Source organism: Triturus cristatus, chromosome 5_2, assembly GCF_964204655.1.
Source record: "Triturus cristatus chromosome 5_2, aTriCri1.1, whole genome shotgun sequence".
Classification (NCBI taxonomy): Eukaryota; Metazoa; Chordata; class Amphibia; order Caudata; family Salamandridae; genus Triturus; species Triturus cristatus.
This window is the reverse complement of record NC_140588.1, coordinates 412,940,948-412,961,438: the sequence shown is the minus strand read 5'-3', so window position 1 is coordinate 412,961,438 and position 20,491 is coordinate 412,940,948. Positions and strand designations below refer to the sequence as shown.

The window sequence follows — 20,491 nt, the reverse complement described above, 5'->3', positions numbered from 1 at the left end:
AATAGAAAAAGACACTTACCTCTTAGCTGCTCTCTCCCACGTTGTCTCTCCTAGACATCAGCCGAACAGGAAGCAGCCAGCCTGTCCTGAGCCAATCACAACGTTGCAATGCAGCGTTGTGATTAGTCTGAGCGCCTTGTAAGGCTCTCAGATGGGGACTGGGGGCTTGGGCATGTTCTCCTCCCAGACTGTATTGCAGCCTGGGTGGAGAACATGTTAAGAGTGCACGACTGTTTGGTCGGGCCGAGACAGCCAGCCAAAGCGTCATGCCCACTTCAGTGTGCCCACCACGACTTCCCTGTCCTGAGCAGAGCAGCACCGCCCCGCCCCCATGTTGCCGCTGCAGGAACAAATAAAATGATAACATCAAGTTATTATCATTTTATTTTTCCTTTCTTTCACTGCTGCAAAGCAGTGGGGTGATGTTCCTCCGCCTTGCAAAGCCGTGCAAAGCGCTGGTAACTAAAACTATCAAACCGGCTCAGTTACACATGGCACGAGTAGTCATTAGAACAGTGGCGGTCGCCTCGGAACGGGGGTGGTGGGTTGGATAAATAAAAATAAAAAAATACAAAAAATTCAAATATAGATATTTTTTAAAACTTAACTTCGACGACGCCTCTCCTCCGTCCTCTTCGATGAAGTGCAGCAGATGGCTGGTAGCACCGGAAGCACTCAGGCTCCCTTACTTTCCCAGCCAATCATGACGCTGCATTAGCAGTGTCGTGATTGGTCTGAGCAGCCTGTTTGGCCGCTTAGACAGTACCTGGGAGCCTGGGCATGTCCTCCACTGGGTTGTGCCCTGTGGAGAACATGCTAAGTGCGCATGACGGTTAGGCTGGCCCAGGAGGGCCGGCTAAACTGTCATGCACACTTAGAGGAGTGCAAACCACTCCTCACTCTGCTCTGGTGTCACAGAGCACAACCCCGCCCCAACCTGGCTCAGAGTCCTGGATAGAAAAATAAAATGATAGTAACGTCCTGTTATCATTTTCTTTTTTGCACTGCTGAAACAGTGAGGCGACGCTCCTCCTCCTTAGCAGAGGAGCCGCCACTACATTAGAATGAACAATATGAACTTTTCTTGTACCGGAAACGGAGTACAGCTGGAGATTTATGCCTACAAATCAAGTCAATCTTGTAGGATTTGGTGAAGGGGTGCTGTTGGGGTGGGTGTTCCCACTTCTTAAGAGGTCATCTTGGGCGAAGGGCACAGTTCTGCCAACGTGTTAGTTTTATGTAGAGATGGTTCAGGCTTCCATTGCAAACAGAGTTAAAACATATGAAAAATAAATGAAAATAATCAAGAAGTGAGTTTTATCCTTGCTTGGAAACAGATGGGTTTCTTTCTGGGATCGGTTGGTTGCCTTTGCTAACATGTTGAAAATGCAACTTGCCTCACTTTCTCCTTTGAGTTAAACACAGTAGCCGCATAATATAGGGAAATGATCCCATTACTTGCTGAAAGAGGCCGCCTGAGAGCTTGTTGCAATAGGGCTGCTATGCTAGGACACAGCCAGAGACAGCATTTATTTGTAGGCGGAAGGGAGAAGTGGGGAGCAACACGGGATGGGGAGACACCAGAGGGCAGGTAGGGAAACAAAGTACTATGGTATCTGGGTCATAATGCTTTTTTATTTTGGTGTGTGCGGGGGGGCAACATGGACAAAAGAGGGAACTGGTGAAGGGGCAAGCAAACCAAAGCAGGAGGACATGGGCGAAAGAGAGCAACATGAGCAGGGGTGGGGAACAGAAGCATATGTGTGACAGAAAGCGACACAGAATGCAGGTGGGGTGAGGATGGGACAAGCTGCAAATGAGAGCACTAGCTCCCCGTAGCTCTCAGACAGTACTTAAAACAAAAAGAAAAAGTAGCACCCAAAACGCGAGCAGCTAAACAAGTCCTTTGGGCAGGCGTCATATAGAAGAGGATGTGAAGGCCTCATATGTTAACAAATGAGAAGCAAGCAAAAGTGACGATGAAGCAAACCAATGCAAAGCCAAGGCTGGGCACTAACCCCACTGTAAGCTAACAAAATGTCTTGCAAGTGACAGAGCATGTGCGGTCTCTTGTACGAGACCCAAAAATACTTCTGGTGAAATCACAAGACGCATTTCATTTTCTTAAAACAAATTCAAAACATCATGGAGAAGTCTCTCTCACATTCTGAGTTTGATTATTTTTTTAGTTTTACTGACAATTGAGGGTGCACAGTGCTCAAAACTCACAGCAAAACAAAGTGAGAGTAGAAGCACTAATGGAGCAGTCGGCTTTCACTTTTGACTGATGCCAGGAGACATAACTCTGCAACACCAAAAACCGATCTCTGCAAGAGAGGTAGAGCGAGAAGTGGGAAAATCTCTCCTTTCCAGTGCCGCTTCTCTCTAGTGGAACGCATTCTTGTGGATCGAGGGTGATCCCCGAGCAGCAATCCAACCAGAGATTTCTTATTTTTGCAAGAGGAAAGGGGAGAGGACCAATACCCCGCCCCCTCCAACCACCATGGCGGGTTGGGGTGGCGTTAAAAAGTCCACAAGACAAGAGGGATTTTTGCATGGCAGAAAACAAAGAGGTTGGGGGTTGCCCACCCTGGCATTAGGCCATGCCCCCACCAAAGAAGGGCCAATACAGTCTTTATGCCCCTCTGAATGGGGGTACATAAGAGGGTTTGCTCTAATTTCGCAACTAGACTACAAGGATGTAGAAAGCCCACTAGACACCAGGGATTTTTGCATGGTGTGGAACAAGGGGATGTGGGGGTAGTACAGCCACACAACTTTGGCACCATCTGGAGAAGTGTGGGAACACTGGGTGGTAGGAATTTTGAGGATCCTCAAAGATTTCCCTCAAAGAAATGGGAGGAAAGTGCATGGTTTTTGCTGAGACCTGAGAGTTTCAGGGGGGACAGTTTCTGAGATAATTTAGTGGAATCCACACAAGACACTGCCCAGAGTGTCTAGTTTTCAGAAATGTGTCAAGTTGATAAGTATCGCTCGGTGGTGGATAAGCCTAGGCCAAAATTCTGCAGCTAACCATTGTGAAAAAAGGTCTTTTTTCAATGCCAAAAATGTGATGTTTCGAGGTGGTGGTCTTTCACAAGCCTGGCAGGCCCCCGGAACATCATGCCTCTTACCGTCCCATTTCTCTTCTTAACGTCGAGGCTAAAATTCTGGCTAAGGCGCTGGCTAACAGTCTCCGTCCCCACATCTCGACTATTGTTCATCCGGATCAGGCGGGGTTCATGCCTCAGCGGGCGACTCATCATAATATTCGCAGAGCCCATGCGGCTATAGCTGCAGCTGAGAGTTTGGGGGTGCGTGCGGCCCTATTGCTTGCTGACATGGATCGAACTTTCGATTCATTGAGCTGGGAGTACTTATTCGCCTTTCTACGCCGGCTGAATCTGGGGCCCCGTTTTCTCTCCTACTGGACGCTACTATATACGGACATAACAGCGTCGGTACGCGTGGCGGGCTCGGTCTCCTCGGTCTTTTCCATTGGTCGGGGCACCAGGCAGGGGTGCCCCATGTCACCCTATCTGTTCGCATTAGCAATGGAGCCCCTGGCGGCATGGGTTCGTATTGATGCACTGGTGTCCGGCCTGGAATGGGCAAACTGCTTGTCGGATCGCATTGCCCTCTACGCGGACGATGTACTATTCTTTCTTACGCAACTTGACAGGACCGGCCCGCGGTTGCTGCGCATCATGCAGGTGTTCGGGGAGACCACGGGGCTATATATGAACGAGCGCAAGTCTACATTGTGGGTCCTGGGTGGAGGGGCCGATCCGGGGGCTTCCGCTGTGCAGGTGGCGCGTGGAGGGCTGAAGTACTTAGGGGTGTTTTTATCGGACGCAAGGCTGGTCTCCTGGGAGAGGAACTTGGTACCGGTGTGGAACAGGGTGCGTGAGGATCTTCAGGTTTGGTCTCACATGCCCCTATCCATATATGGTAGATCGGCCATATTCAAAATGGTCTCTCTTCCTCGCCTGCTATATCAGCTGCAAAATCATCCGTATCCCGTCCCCTCGGGTTGGTTCCAACAGGTCAACGCGGCCTTGAGTCGGTTTCTTTGGAGTGGGGGTGTAGTTCGGGTGGCTCTCCGCACCTGCTTTAAATCCACGTACTGTGGGGGACTTGCGGCCTCAGATATTCTCTCGTACTATATGGGCTCACATTTGTTAGTTCTTAACGAATGGTGGTATGGCGACAGGTCGGACCCAGCATATGCCTTGGAGCGCCAGTTGATGGGAGACCACTCGATACACACGATTCTCTATTCTGCGGCGTTCCATGCCGAATGTGACAGTTAGTTTTTCAGGTCTGGAGACAGGCGCTGCAGAGGATGGGCTGGTGGAATCGCCTGACGGGCGACACGCCGCTCTGGCAAAATGGGCATCTGCCGCAGTTAGCGGCTTTGCCGGGCTTTCATGACTGGGATGCGATTGGGATTTCTACCCTGGGCGATGTCATGAGGGGACATATCCTGAAGTCGTTTCAGGATCTGCAAAAGGAGTTTCACATGCCGTGTACACAATTCTTTAAATATCTGCAGTTCCGGCATGCTCTCGCTCTTAGTTTGGTGGGTCTGGAGGATTTGGCTGACTTTAGTCCGGTGGAGGCGAAAATCTTAATGGGGGATCTGCGGGACCATAAAGTGTCGAGGATCGACCAGTCTCTGGTGACGCATTGCTCATCATTGCAGCGTCTCTGCGTGGCATGGGAGGAGGACGTGGGTACGCTTGAGGAGGAGGATTGGGTGGAAGCTTTGGCTTCCCCACGTGGAGCGGCCATTGCGGTGGGCCTCCGACTAATCCAGTTTAAATATCTGCATAGAGTGTACTTTACTAGGGTCAGACTAGATAGGGTGGGTCTGGTGGCGTCCCCGACTTGCCTTCGCTGCCTGCATGGGGAGGGGACTTTACTGCATACCGTATGGGACTGTGCTGCGCTGTCTAGGTTCTGGCGGGGTGTGCTGACATGCCTTTCGGAGATCATGGGCTGGGATCTCGCTCGGTCTTCTAAATTTGTACTCCTGCATGTCATGGAAGATATAGGGGGCAATGTTTACAAGCGCCATTTGATGCTCCTGGGTTTTACCATTGCTAAGCGTGACATTGCAAGGGCTTGGAAGGCAACGGCCGCACCCTCCGTTTCAGTGTGGAAAGCGGGATTGGATTTCTGCATGGGTCTGGAGGCCCCCATCTTTCTAGCACGAGGTTGCCCGCGCAAGCACTATAAGATCTGGAAACGCTGGGCGGATTACAGGGGATTGGATTTAGAACCCCTCCCAGAATAGAATCCATATGCCTTGCGGTATTTGTCCCCGTTTGTCTGGGGGTGGCATGTAACACACGAGCGTTGGTGACAGGGTGTAGTTTGGGCATGTCTCATGGCGAGAGTATGGCGGTGGTTTGGACCATACCTGCCGATGGTTTTGGACTGGGTGTGCGATGGGGTGGGGGGGGGGGCTTGTTCAATGGGGTTGTATTTTATGCTACGGATGTCTCTGGGGTACAGAGCTCTGCTGATTGTGCAATTGACTAATAAAATTTGTTCACAAAAAAGTGATGTTTCAACATAACTTTTTGAGCCTTTCCTGCTGAAGGCTCTAGGCCCATCCCCAAGGGAGAAGTGTACCAAAACACAGAATAGTAAAAAAAAAAAAAGTAATTTTTTTTTTTTTTTTTTTTAACAGATATTGATTTTCATAGTACCAGATGGGCCGAGCCCCGCAAGCAACATACAGATAAAAGACATATTGTGAAAGTTCTAGGCACTGAAAATGTTCCTCCCTGAGGTGTGCAGAACATCAGACCAGAAACAACCCCCCTCCCCCCTCCCCGCACCATGCATATCGTAGAAAACATGATACAAATACATCGCATAAATTCCCTTCTACATCTGAATACCTCCATCACATTAAACTGGCAAGTCACTTACTACTAGCCGTTCAAGAGGGTCTCGGTTTACTGGCTGCGTCATGAGGGACAAGTCAATGCCTTGGTATTTGGCCAACCTGGCTCAGATCCTCCTGTTCTTCTGTGGACAGCCTCTTGCCTGAAACACCGCAATCTCGGCCGACATGCACCTATCCATGACATTTGTCCAAGTCGCTATACGGGGTGGGTATGTAGCCTTCCAGTGCTGTGCAATGTTCCGCTTATCCAATGTGAGGCCCAAGAACAGGAGATGTCTTTTATATCTGTTCCCCCCGATATCTTCTGTGCCATGTAGGAGTGTCAATCTAGGGTCTGCTGGAATGTCCCATGCCAATAACCGCCCCATGCAGGACAGAACCCCCCCCGACCATAAGTGTTGCAGTGCCCCGCAACTCCACACCGTATGGAGAAACGACTCCTCATCCGATTCACAGTGGAGACATGTGGGGGACTGAATAGCCCCCATCTTTCAGATGCGGAGGTGTGTGTCATATATTCTGTGGAGATATTTAAATTGGATCAACCTATACCTATTGGAAACAGCGGAGTACCTGGGGCTGGCCAACGCTTCGGCCCAATCATCGTCCGTCAGGGCGGGTATGTCCACCTCCCACGCCGCCCGGGTCCATTGAATAGTGGTTTTTGAGTGTGTAGTGAGGGTTTGATAAATTTGCCGGATTTTGTGGGCCGCCAGATCCCCCATCAACAACCGACCCTCTAGCGGGTGAAACTCGGGTAGAGCCGTGAGATGCCTTATCAGGGGGGACAAGGCGTGACGGAGCGTGGACCCCTGCATTACATCTCCAAGCGTGGATATCCCAAATGTCGTCCCATCTAGGGAACCCCACTAGTGTCAAAATAGGCCGGGGGGGGGGGGGGGTGAGCCCTGCCAGAAGGGCGTCGCACTGATCAGCCTGCCCCACCAACCCATATACCGGACCATCCGCCTCTATATCTGAATAACAGTCCTACAGGCCGGGGGAAGCTCCACCAAGGACGAGGAGCTGTACAAGAGGTGGAGCAGCGTGGTATATGCCATGAAGAGCAGTTCCACCACATAAGCCACCTGAGAGCCATACCACTAGTCATTAATCACCAGGAGGTGCGAAGCCCAGTAATATTCCCGAACGTCAGCTGCCGCAATCCCACCGCAATACGTAGACTGAAAACACGTTGCAAGCGCCACATGAACCGTGCCCCCCCCCCCACCCCCACCCCGAGGAACCTATTCAGGAGCGCATTGATTTGGAGAAACCACGACGGGGGATAGGATATAGGATAGGATAATCATTTATAAAGCGCCAAGAATGCCGGAGCGTCTTGGCGCTGGTAGAAAGAGAGGGAAAAGACGTCATCTTCTTCAGCAAGTCTCATTAAAGAGCCATGTTTTTAACCGTTTTCTGAAAGCTGGATGATTGCCTATTGATTTCATAGAACAGGGCAGCGTATTCCAAAGGCCAGCGGCACGGAAAGAAAAGGCTCTGCCACCCTATCTGACTTTGCCTATACGATTTATCTTGATGAGGTTTTGTGTAGTAGACCTTAGGACCCGGCCGGGTGAATAAGGAATAAATAGCTGCTGAACATCCCTGGCTCCTCCTCCAAATATAGCCTTATGTACTAAACATATAGCCTTAAAAATTCTATGCGCTGCTGGATCGGGAGCCAGTGTAATGCTTTAATTCCACCAGAGATAGATTGGTCTCTGGGGACATCTATCAGAAGTCTTGCAGCAGCATTTTGCAAGGTCTGCAACCTCTTCATCTGGGTCTTGTTTATACCTAGCAGCAAGGCGTTACAGTAGTCAAGTCTCGATAATACGAGGGCCACTACCACTGTCTTGCGAAGGTCAGCTTCGATAAAAGGAAAAATCTTCCGCAGCGTCCTTATCAAGAAGGAACATGATGAGGCAAGGTTGCTGACGTGTGCTGAGAAATTGAGCTGATTATCAAAGAGCACACCCAGGTTCCTGATTTTATACACGGAGCAAGGGCACTCCCCCGCCTCCACCGGCCACCAGGATCCGTTCCACACGGAGCTACCCTGGCCAAACTCTATGATCTCCGTCTTCTCTGTATTGATTTTCAGGGGTAATTTTGCAGCTGATATAGCAAGCGTGGCAAAGACACCATTTTGAAGATGGCTGACCTGCCATACAGCGAAAGGGGCAGGTGTTTTTATTTAATTTTTAGTTTAGTTTTATATAGCGCAAACTAGACCCGAAGATATCGGGTATCAGAGCGCTTTACATGAGCACCAGTTTTGTTACACAAGGACACATTCATTTTGTTAGGTACAAGGAGATTAAGTGATTTGCCCAGAATCACAGGATGTTGAGCGTCGTTGCCGAGACTCGAACCCAGTTCCCCAACTTCTAGTTCGACTGGTCTAGCCGTAAAGCTACATCCTCTCCCCATTACCAATTAATATTTTCTTCATTTTTGATTTCCAAATTTGAGCCATTGTGCAAGAAAAAACATTATGCAAAATACCCTCAATTGCATGGGTATCCCAAAATTCCGGGGGGGGGGCGGGGGGGGGGGGGGGGGGGGAGTACAAATACACGTAGACATAGGTTCTCGTCTCTTAAGACGTCCTCAAAAATGTTCTGGAGGATTACCAGTTTTAACATTAGGCACTAAATTTCTCCATCAAGTGAAGGTAATGGGCCAACGGTGCACAAGTCCTTGAAATTGGTATCACTGCCATTAATGACAGTATGTTTTACCACACTATCTGTGAAACTAGTTAAAAAGCATTTGCAAATGCCAATTTACATCTCATCAACAAAGTGTTTGTCTTGGACTTCACCCTTGATTCATGCAATATGTGCTAGAAAAGATTCTCACTGAAGTGTATGTTTTGGTCCTATGAACATAATTACGAAGCACTTACTTAGTGGAACAGGTATGCATGCTGAACATGAGGATTAGGGAGAAGACAAACATTTTAGAAGGTTAACATAAAAATCAACTTTGGCGAGAAGCTAGAGTATATCTGTAGTGCAATGATAATGCGATACAAAAACAAAGCAAGAACAATTTTAAGGGAACCCATCTCACTCTTGCAAGGGAAAATGTGAATTACCATTTGTCAAGAGCCAAACACATGCCACTGCCCTGCTTAGCTAGCACAACAGTAAGCTCCTTAGTTGGGCATGTACAGTAACTGAGTGACTATTCGCTTCAACCAGTCTAGAAAATACTCTTCAACTGGAGCTTTGGAAATTCTACATTGATAAAGCCTGTTGCAGAGATCACACTTAATATTTTATAAACCCTAATAATGCACAGCATTGAAAAATAATTTACAAGATATAAAAGTATACATCAAATCCAATCTATGTAAATCAAAAGATTAAAACAGTTAAATACATGCATTCTTTCACAGAGCAAATTCTTTTTTTATTTAGCCATAAATACAAATCAATATGCAGAAAACGAGCACATCAGGAAATTACATTAACAAAATTCAAAAAGAAAGAGGGAGAACAGGGGAACATAAAAGAAAAAAAACCACAAAGTTTAATTATAACCTCAAATATTTCTTGCTAAATATAGACCCCAACAGAGTGTGTATACCATACAAATCTAATCCGACTGAATACCGGAACACATCTGTTTACATTTTCGCTACTAACGTGGACCTCTAGCTTTCGTGAGAGCCATTTCCATTTCATATCTTTCACGAAGCAAAGACCAAAATTCATTGATACTGGGTCCCGTTTTTTGGATTCAAACACGAGCAAATAACCAACGAGCACATATGATTAAAATTGATACAAATTGACCCGAAAGACAGCCTTGGTCCTGTATTATCCCCAACACAATTTCCTTCTCTGTCAATTGAATGCGGTGTCCGGCCAAGATTGAAAGAGCATGATTTACTTTAGACCAAAATACACTCAACCCTGGACACATAATAAACATATGGCGTAAGTCAGCAGCATACATTAGACACTTTGGACAATATGCTTTAAATGAAGATGATTGATTCACAGCCCATTTAGAGAATAGCTCAGGAGTATAGTACTGCATACAAATTATCCTATGTTGCTGGAGCTTCAAATTGACCGATACTACTGCTGTATCTATAGTCGCCATGGATTCCTGTACTTTGTTACTAGTTACATTAACCTGAAAAATCCGACTTAACTTTGCTGAATTTGTATACCATCATCACTAGCAGTAGCTACAAGCTAGGCTTTGCCGATTAACCCGTGGCCACAAGTCTGAAAGAGTACAGAGAGTATCTCAGAGGGACTTGGTATCTGTAATAAGCCCAAGCCGCGTAACAAACAGTCCCTTATTTGTAGATACTTAAAGAACGTAGCCTGTGGCAACCCATACTCTTCCTGCAGAGCAGCAAACAACCGGAACCCTTGTCCATCATACAGTTGGCCAAGTTGTTCTATACCCCTGCTTTGCCACCTACTTCCAACAGAATCATGAAATACTTCTGGTAATGCAATATTCCCCCATAACCTAGTGTATACATGCAAATATGCAAGGAAGTATGCCTGAGAGTTATCTTGCCAGATCTTAACAATATGTCTCACAATCTTAAATCACACCTTTTCTAATAGTTGGGATCCATAGTTTTGTATAACAAAAACCCCGCATCAAGGCCACTCGCTATTTGATATGAAAGCCAGATACTGCCACTATCAGGACCATTAAACAAGCTTTGCATTCGACCAAAGAATGCAGCCCAAAAATATAATTTATAATCTGGGAGCAATTAAACCGCCTTGAATATAGGCTAGTTTAATAAAATGTAAGGCTCTCCTAGCACGTCGATAGCTCCAGATAAAGCTGCATACAGCACCCTCTAGTCGTTTAAAAAATGCCAGGGGGACCCTATATGGAATAGTACGAAATAAATACAAAAACTTCGGCAAAATATTCATTTTGACAATATTACATCGCCCCACAATACTAATGGGAAGCCTATGCCAACTACGCATATTTGAAACAACCCTCTTTAATAATGGTTCATAGTTCAGCCCGATCACCTCATCTACTTGACTACAAATGCAAACCCCTAAATATGTTGCTTTTCGTGTAATCCCCAAAGCCGCCGGGGCGATATTTGGTTGATAGTTCAATGTTGTTTGAGTTTTGTTTAAGTTTAATTTGTAGCCTGAAAATGACCCAAAACGCTGGGCTTCTGAAGTGATCTCAGCTATAGTCTCTTCAGGTTTACTAGAAAAGCATGCTATATTGTCTGCACATGCAGTCAGTTTGAGCTCTACGCCATTAAGAGATACTGGTGGTATCCTTGCATTATGCAGCAGATGTTGTATAAAGGGCTCAATATAGAGCAAACAACAGCGGGGACAGGGGACACCCCTGTGGCGTGCCCCTTTGAACATAAAAAAGAAGATGAGGAGAGACCATTAACTTTGACCGAAGCCGTCGGATTGTTATACAGCTGGGTTGCCGAGATAAACCTCCGACCGAGACCAAGCGTTGTCATTGTTAGCCATAGTGATCCCCAGACCACCCGGTTGAAGGCCTTTTCTGCATCCAACATCAGCATCCCAACACGCTGTTCTAATCGGCCAGATACAAACACAGCAATAGCTGTATTAATGTGAGCTGCCGTATCTCTGCCGGAAACAAAGGCGTGCTGATGCTCTGATACAAATACGTGAATAACTGGGGCAAGGCGAGATGCAAGGATTTTTTTTTTAAAGAATTTGGCGTCTGCATTTATTAATGATATCGGCCGATATGAGCTGAGCTCCTCTGCTTGTTCCCCTTTTTTAAAAAACACTAGGTTATTAGTAATATTCCAGGAGGGCGTAACATCCCCCCCCCCCCTGCATAATCTCATTACATAGTGCTAGAAAAACCGGTAGAAGCCTATTTTTAAAAATCTTATAAAATTCCGATGGAGTTGTATTACCACCTACAGCTTTACCGGTAGGCTAAGTATTAATAGCGCCCTCTATTTCCCCCTGATCAACATCCCTTTGCAAAGGCTCAGAAAGAGAACCGTTCAAAATAGGCATAGCGCTCTCCTCAATATAACCTGTAGCAATTGGATGGTTAAAGCAAGTTGAATTATCATACAAGTTGGCATAGTACAACTTAAATTGCTCAATTATATCCTCCGATCTGGTATAAATTAATCTGTGTGCCCCTTTAATACATTTGATAATAGATCTAACCCTCATATCAGCAATTTGATTGGCTAGCACAAGCCCAGCCCTTTCCCCATACTCGTACTGTTGGTAGCTATTCGCAACTCTGTCCCTTAAACTTCTTTTAAGTTTAGCTCTGGCGTCAATCACCTGGTGATAAATCAGCTGTTCTCCGGGGTCTTTTAAAACAATAGCCCTAGCATGTTTTTGCTCTAAATCTAGATGCGTCTTGTGCCTTTGTTCCAGCAAAGACAGCCCCCGTCTATTCTTTTTTTTAAATATATTGCAGCGTAGCCCCTCTAACAAACTCCTTCATACAATCCCAAACCATTGCTGCTGTTCCCTCATTTTCTATAAATTCACCTAGTGTTCCCTGCATAAATTCCACGTTTTCTGGGCTATTAAGAAGATATCTGGGGGAAGGAAAACTTTTATGAGGGTGTGAATAAAACGTATAACCTGGCACCGTAGGATTTAATCTGCGCCAGACGTCCTCTAGTTGATGTACATGAAGAAGCTCGAATATAGCAGCCCTAACCTTACCCATCCTGGACCAGGTTAAAGTATTAGTAGTATCTATTTTTCTATCCATAATACAATTAAAATCTCCCATAAGGATCAAATCGCCGTCCCATTCTAGTAACTCAGTACACAAATAAGAGAACATATCAGGGCAATCGATATTGGGGCCATACACTGCACACACCGTAGCTTTGTGCCCATAAATCAGTACCTGAGCTATTGCCCATCTCCCCTTACAGTCAGCCAGTGTACGTACCGCAGTAATCTGGCAATTTTTAGATTTCAGAATAGCCACCCCCCCCGAATAGAGATTGATTGCGACGTTCTAAACAAAACATCATAACCAAGCTGTTTTAAGTGTGCTCTATCTTTATAAGCCAGATGAGTCTCGGAGAGTACTAATATATGAGGTTTAAATATCCGAAGTTCCTCCATTACTAGCTGACGTTTCCCAGGATTGAGATCTGATCTGTTCCAGCACATACATTTTATATACAGCATTTAACCATATTGAAAAAACCCACTCAACTTGTTCCCCCTAATTGCATTTCTCTTTCCCTTGTGCTCGATCAGTGTTACCTTCACTAAACTGTGGCTATTTAAACCCCTCCCACCCTTCGCTCCTCTCCACCCATCATATTGTAAGATAAATTCAAAACACCAGACTGCAGATCTCAGCTCCACCCGACCAACCCTTCCTGTGTCTAGGGAAAGGAATCGCCCCCTTATCTGCTGTCCCACCCTGTCATCATCTTTGGATGACACTCCCCCTTCCTACCCCCGTAAGCCCTGGGCCACCACCCAACCCCACCGTGGCTACCTTGATACATATCTACTTTCACCCATTGCTGTAAAAGAAGACCCTATACAAAAGAATTTGTAAAACATATTCTACAGTATTTCACAAACTATTCTTCTCTATTGATCTAGATTGAAAAAGCCCCCTGTTCCCCAGATGGTCCAAAAAAAAAAAAAGTGGAAATGAATATATGCCATTAAGTATTTGATCCCTCTCTGCTGCCAATCCGTAAGAGCTTGCTGAGCGTCAAATTCATTAAAGAAAAAAAGAGAGAGGAAGATGGCGGATTGACGCCGCTGAGGACGCTCGCCTCTTTTCTGGCTCCGTGAGCTCCGGATGCCTTGCTACCTGCCCACCCACTGGCTAAACTAATAATCGCTATCGCGCACCCGGGCGCAACTCAAATTTACAGGCAGAAACCCCCCTGCTGATGTGCCGGATCACAGAGGTGCACAAAGAGGTGAGCGCTGTTAGAGCGGCTCTCTAGCAGGCACGGCAGGCGCCGTCTTACCGGCTGGCGCTCAGAAGGTCCAAGGAGGTTGGCGGAGGTCGGCTCCAAACTTTGAAAAACCGCCAAACGCGATAATGGCCCCACCGCGCACTACAAGGGGACGAGGCCGCGTGGGGGCACAAGCAGAGACCGGAGAAGCCACGGGGAGGCTGGAGGCTCGAAGGGACAGCGATGGTAACATTGTGGACGAAAATACAGGTGAGCTGTTGGGAAATGATGCTACCCCCACCCCCAGCTCAGAAATAAAAAACGGGTTCACGATTGGGAAAACCTAGATTCAAACTACTGCACTCTGCAAAAGGCACTGAACTACTCCAGTCCTGCAGTTTAGAAACATCCAGTTCCGGTTTTGACATGGCTGAGTTGTTAAAAACAGCAGTTCAGGAGGGCTTTGGGAGTGGAGATGGTGTGATGAAAGGTTCCACTGTGGTACTAATCTGCGACGGAGCGGATGAGCTAGCTACAGACGTAACCTCATGGCAAAAGGAGGAGTGAATGTCTGTTTGGCCTCCGCTTCTATATTAGCCACATCAGCTATACCGGAGGATTCGAATAGTCCGTTATTGAATCTTTTAACAAAACCAGTGGACATTACTATCAGGCCTTTAGCAGAAGACATGGCAGAAACAAATAGTCTGATAAATCGGATTTTTTATGGAATGTCTGACAAAGCAGAAAGAAAAGAAAAGGGGAATAGCGCCAGTAATGGCATAACAGATCAACCTGAATGTTTATTACACAGCTCTGCTGGTATCGTGAGTGGTATGGATGCCGGGATTGCAGAATTGATAAACAATGATCTGGCCACAGATGATCTGGTTATAGATGCGGTATTTCTAAGTCCGATACAATACAGTGAAACTTGCCTGCCTAGCCCCTCAGCGCGATCTGCGAAGCAGCAGGATGAACTGAGCTAATTGTTGAGAAGCCATGTTAATGAGACAGAGGCCCTATGTAACCCTAAGGCTACTACTACTGAGGGGGTGAAAGGTGGCAAATCACAAGGCCCTAAAGCTTTGAAGGTGGGCAAGGGATCTAAAGGACGTGGCGGCGGAGCTAAGCTTCAAGTCGTCAACACTGTGGGGCGGCTTAAGGAGGTAGCGGCAAATACCACAAAGGTTGGGTCAGCAACTAGCCCTCTACGCGAATTGGTCTCTACAAAGGGCGAAGTTAAGGCTATTGTCTTAAGGCTATCTAATTTAGGCAGTCTGACAGCAGTGGCACTAGCAGTCGGAGCTGGTGTTAGAGCCCTTCCTAGAAAAGAGCGAGTAGAATCCGTAGAGGCTTTAGAGGCTGCTGTAACCACTGGGGCCGGAGCAAACATTCAGAGGGGTGTGTCTGGAGTCAACTAAAAATGAATTATCTGGAACAATTGATGGCCAAACGATGGAAAATACGTCCACAAGTAGTGAAGCTCCCCCCGAAGAGCATAATCTAACATGTTGTGAGGAGCGATCACTGTCTAGAATGCAGGTACTGCTGATTCAGAGAACAGAGGCACAAGAGTACTATCAACAGGCCAAAGTAGACAGTAAGGAGATAAAGCAAGCCCTGTTGGAGGTAACATCCAAAGTCACTCAGCTTTCTTCGGAGGTTGCGGATTTGCAGGTACGGGTTGCAGCAGTAGAGGAGGCCAATACGTATTCTGTGAATCTGGTGAAATTGCAAAATTCTCAAATTGGGCTTATGCAAGCAAAACTGGAAGATCTCGAGAACAGGCAGCGGCGCCAGAATCGAAGGGTCTTTGGTATCCCGGCTGGGAAGGAGGGCAATGATCCAAGGGCATTTATTGTTAGTCTTTTTCAAAAAGCCTTTCCCGACCTAGGACACTGGGACATGGATTCACAGATCCAACGTGTGCACAGGCTGCCTTTGGTCTCAACACAGGCTAATTGAGGCCGGTCTAATTTTGCACGGCCAATCTTGGTGTTTTTAGGCAATTTTTGGTTTCGGCAGGCGATATATCTGAAGGCTCGCCCAGCAGCACCTGTTAAGGTAGACTCAATGTCCATATTTATGCGATCTAATTTATGCAAGCAAACAATGGACAAACGATGGAAGATGCGCCAATTGATGGATCCCTTCAAGAACCTCTGTTCACAAGTAATTTTACAAGAACCGGCCCGCCTTAAAGTTATGAAGGACGGTCAAACACATTTTTTCACAGAGCAAACAATGCCCGATTACAATAAAGAACTTTTCCTTCCATCTGTGAAGGAGGGTCCAAAGCGTTTTGTAATTTGATGTAAGTGATAGGCTAAAAAAAGAAACCAGAGTACCAGAATTTACTAACCCAAGGTAAAACAGGATTCAGTCGCAATAATAGAAAACATTGTGTCTCAATGAAAAATCTCTGTGTAGTGTTAAGGTTGGCAACTTGTGGCTAGAGTCACAGAGGAGACAAGGACGCCAGCAAAGTCTGTAAGGTACAGCCAGAGAGTAGTGAGAAGTGCAGGACGTTCTTTTAGCACGCACAACTGCAACTCTAGGTTTTAAAATATACATGTGCATGAAATGAAGGGCGCCGACTGTTATTGATGTGAACAGATCATATATAGGAAGGCATAGCTGCATGCCACCCTGAACCCTGGTAGTAACCACAGAACAGCGATAAACAAAAACTATTTTTATTACAATAATTTTTGTTTTCATATGGCTTTGCTCCCACCTTCTGCTTTAGGCAACAGGTTTTTCTAAAGGGACTCATTTTGTTGGCTTCGAAAAGATTACAGAGTAATCTGTTCTGTATACAAGAACAAAATGTCTGCAGTTTGCACACCGATCACTGCAGCAAACAAACACAAGCACAACTATCTTACAACCGGGCTTCGAGCCTATTATTCGGAAAGGAAAATGAAAATCAGCATTGGCAAAGCATTTTGGGTTAGTCAAGGCTTGTTTTGTCATTGTTTTTTTTAGAAAACGTTACTGTTGGAGGAGCTACTGCACCCTAGCCAAATACAGGCTGACAAATATGTTTGGGTCTCAAAAAGCACACATTGCCAATGTAGTCCCTGACATTGAAGATGCTGTTGTTCTCCATGCGAAAGAACAGAATATCATCTTTCACAGTGAAGATAGCCAATGGCAGGAGTGGGCTGACCTATTGCCCCATGCTGTGGTGGCAGAAGAAAAATGTAAATGAGAAAACAGACAAATGGATGGCGAGGGCTGGCTTAAAGTATGCGAGTATCTATCTCACAGCAATACCCTTTCAGACTTAAGAGTGTTACATAAATGATGCAAAAAAGGAAAAGGGTAGTTCAAATATTAGTTGGAGAGCAGCTCATTCATATGGAGCATTGTACAACACCATGGACAATCCAAAACGATATTATATATATTATTATTATTTTTCCCCAACAAAACCCAGTTCAAAGAACAAGAGGAATGCGGCACACCGATTCAGTTCTCAGTTGATTTAATGTGCAATGATAAAACAACATGTTTCGACTAGAGCGGACTTGACAAAGGACGTTCGACGAAACGCGTTGTTTTGTTCCTGCACATTAAATCACCTGAGAACTGAATCGGTGTGCCGCATTCCTCTTGTTCTTTGAAAAATACTGGGAGGCTCCTGCCGCCACCACAGGCACGTAAAGCCAGGCTTACGGCATCATCTGGCAGCAATTTGTGTATGCTTCTGCTGGACCCTTGGAAGGTGGTTCGTGTGTCGGCGAAGAGCACCGATCTAAATAACTACCATAAATATATGAATAAAGCACTCTCAGGACACACAGGAATGCTCAGATACTCTGTGATGAGCTTCACCCAAAGCTCATTAAACTGAGTATCTGAGCATTCCTGTGTGTCCTAAGAGTGTGTTATTCGTATATTTATGGTAATATATAACACACACAAAAAATTGCAATATATAGATTTATATATTTTTTCTTTTGAAGAAGGTGATCGTGCCGAAACGCCTAGGTCCAGTGTTTGCAATAAAAAGAAGATAAACATAAGCGCAGTGTGCGCGCTTCAATTTTTCGTGCTCACGAAGGTACCACGGACAGTGAATTTAGTTAAAGTTAGGACCTATTTCCATAGGAAATCCGCAACATTCTATTCCCAGTACTTTTGGTGCCGATTGACGAATCTTCGCGAAATTTTCAAACACACATATATATATATAACGCTACAAACTGCCCGAACAGTGAGAAGCACTCTAACACCGGCACTGACTTCAAGTCCTTTATTAGGTACAGCTACCATCGCCTGCTGATACCTTGAGCAGCTGTACACCACATACGCCTGACGCATTTCGAAGATCCAAACTTCTTTCTCAAAGGCTGGTGGTAGTGAAACAGGTAAGCACAGTCAGGGTTCTCGCCACACTTAAATCCACATCATTGCGCATCATGTGATTGATTGCTCTGTATGAGACAGCGCAGAGTGTTATGGGAGTGGAAGTCCCATTAGAGAGGGCCAAATGTTCTGCCGGAAGATTGCAAGCCCGTAGATGAGCCTCAGCAGGTGGGGTACCTTTATCCTGGTGTCGGTGCTCCGCATATCGGATCTGTAAAATCACAACTCCGACGGCTCCCTGGGTTCCCGGGGTGGTGCTTCTCGGCGGCGGGGCTGCCGCCAAAATATAACGCTACAAACTGCCCGAACAGTGAGAAGCACTCTAACACCGGCACTGACTTCAAGTCCTTTATTAGGTACAGGTACCATCGCCTGCTGATACCTTGAGCAGCTGTACACCACATACGCCTGACGCGTTTCGAAGACCCAAACTTCTTTCTCAAAGGCTGGTGGTAGTGAAACAGGTAAGCACAGTCAGGGTTCTCGCCACACTTAAATCCACATCATTGCGCATCATGTGATTGATTGCTCTGTATGAGACAGCGCAGAGTGTTATGGGAGTGGAAGTCCCATTAGAGAGGGCCAAATGTTCTGCCGGAAGATTGCAAGCCCGTAGATGAGCCTCAGCAGGTGGGGTACCTTTATCCTGGTGTCGGTGCTCCGCATATCGGATCACATATATATATATATATATATATATATATATATATATATAAATATAAATGCACACGCATATACACCCACACATACACAAGTTCAAGATCATCTGAAAAGCTCAAGAAGAATTAACAGTCACAGCAACTTACTACAAATGTTCATGTTTCTTCTAGCGTCCTCACCATTCATTTCCTGGTCCCGTCCTCATCCTTAATTTTATATTTCCACTTTGTGGCATGTGAACCAGGGCCTGACTTTCATTAGAAGAGACATTCAGAATGTGAGAGCTAGTTTATCCTGGATGTGCTTGTAATGCTGCTAACAGAAGTGTAAGATTGTGCATAGTATTTCTCAGGCAGGCACCCTTGGCACGCAAGGGAAAATGACGCGCAGCAGTTTCTCAAGGACGAGATTGTATAGTAAAGACTTGGAACAGTTTCTGAAAATATGGCACCTGGGGATATTTTTACGCAAGGAACCAGGGATTCTTTCAGCAATGGGAGCTGGAGGGTGGAAGAGTGTATGGTGTGTGCGTGTGTTGGGAAAGGGAGAGAGGTTCAGGGCGTCAAAGAATTCCACATAAAAATAGCTTTACAGTTATAGCGCAGCATTATTCTCGCTCTGGTTGGATCATGTAGTGACAAGTCTTTCTGTAAACTGATCCAGTTACGCTCTCCATTTCAACATAAGAAGTGAAAAGATGTATTCAAACAAAAGATACAATGGCGGAGATCAAATTAGAAAATACACAGGTAATCCGACACTTGCAGACAGGAGCTGCAGTCTCTACGAAGCCTCTAAACTTACAGTCGTCAACAAGGTATTTTTATACGCAAAGAACCTTAAGCACCAAGTGTTTTTCCAAAGTGCTCAGGGCCGGATAGGTCTTTTATTCCACTGGGCATTTCTACGTTGGGCTGGAGTCCTTGGAGGCCGGTTTTGGACGCATTATTAGATATGAAACATACTTATGTACTCCAAACATATCACATGGCTTACCACGAACAACGCTCCCCCAGCTCCACTGCGCAGAGGTGTGTTATGCAGGTACCGGGCATTTCGCACCTACAAAATGTTAAAAAGAAATTATATAGCAATGAACAAGAATAATTATTTTTAAATCACAGTAACAAAAACATTAAAATGGCAAAAGGATGGTACTTTGTTAATTTAAAATTATTTAAGGCAATTTGCAGGGCTTTAGTGAGATTAACCTAGGAACGATTTTTTGAATAATTGTCTTCTTATGGTAGGACATCATTTTGGGCCAATTTTGCAAAAATATTCTGATGTATTCCTAACTCAGTAACTTCAAATTTACATATAGCCCGGTTTCAGAACCCACATACCAATAGTATTTATGCTTCCTGTAATGATGATGCAGCAGTCTACCCACATGTAACGTTTGGTTTAAATTAAAAGGCCAGGTGTGTATATAATGTTGAATTTGGGCTTTTGTTTTTTTTACACATCTTGAAAAGCATTGGCGACTAATCTTAGATGGGAGAGGCGGGGGGGGGGGGGGGGGGGTAAAGGGACTGCTCTGGAGTAGGTAAATATTTATCAACAATTATACAGCCATCTGTATTATTTGTCAAACTTGCACT

The 20,491-nt window shown here is 45.7% G+C and overlaps 1 protein-coding gene across 1 annotated transcript in view; it reads right to left on the bottom strand.

Annotated features, from left to right (window-relative positions):
- The window catches only part of NDUFV2 (NADH:ubiquinone oxidoreductase core subunit V2), a 124,483-nt gene that overhangs the window by 74,116 nt on the left and 29,876 nt on the right, over positions 1–20,491 (bottom strand). The window contains exon 2 of the mRNA XM_085607325.1: positions 19,884–19,949. Coding sequence (XP_085463451.1) covers positions 19,884–19,949 — 66 coding nt within the window. The remainder of the gene's footprint in view (positions 1–19,883; positions 19,950–20,491) is intronic.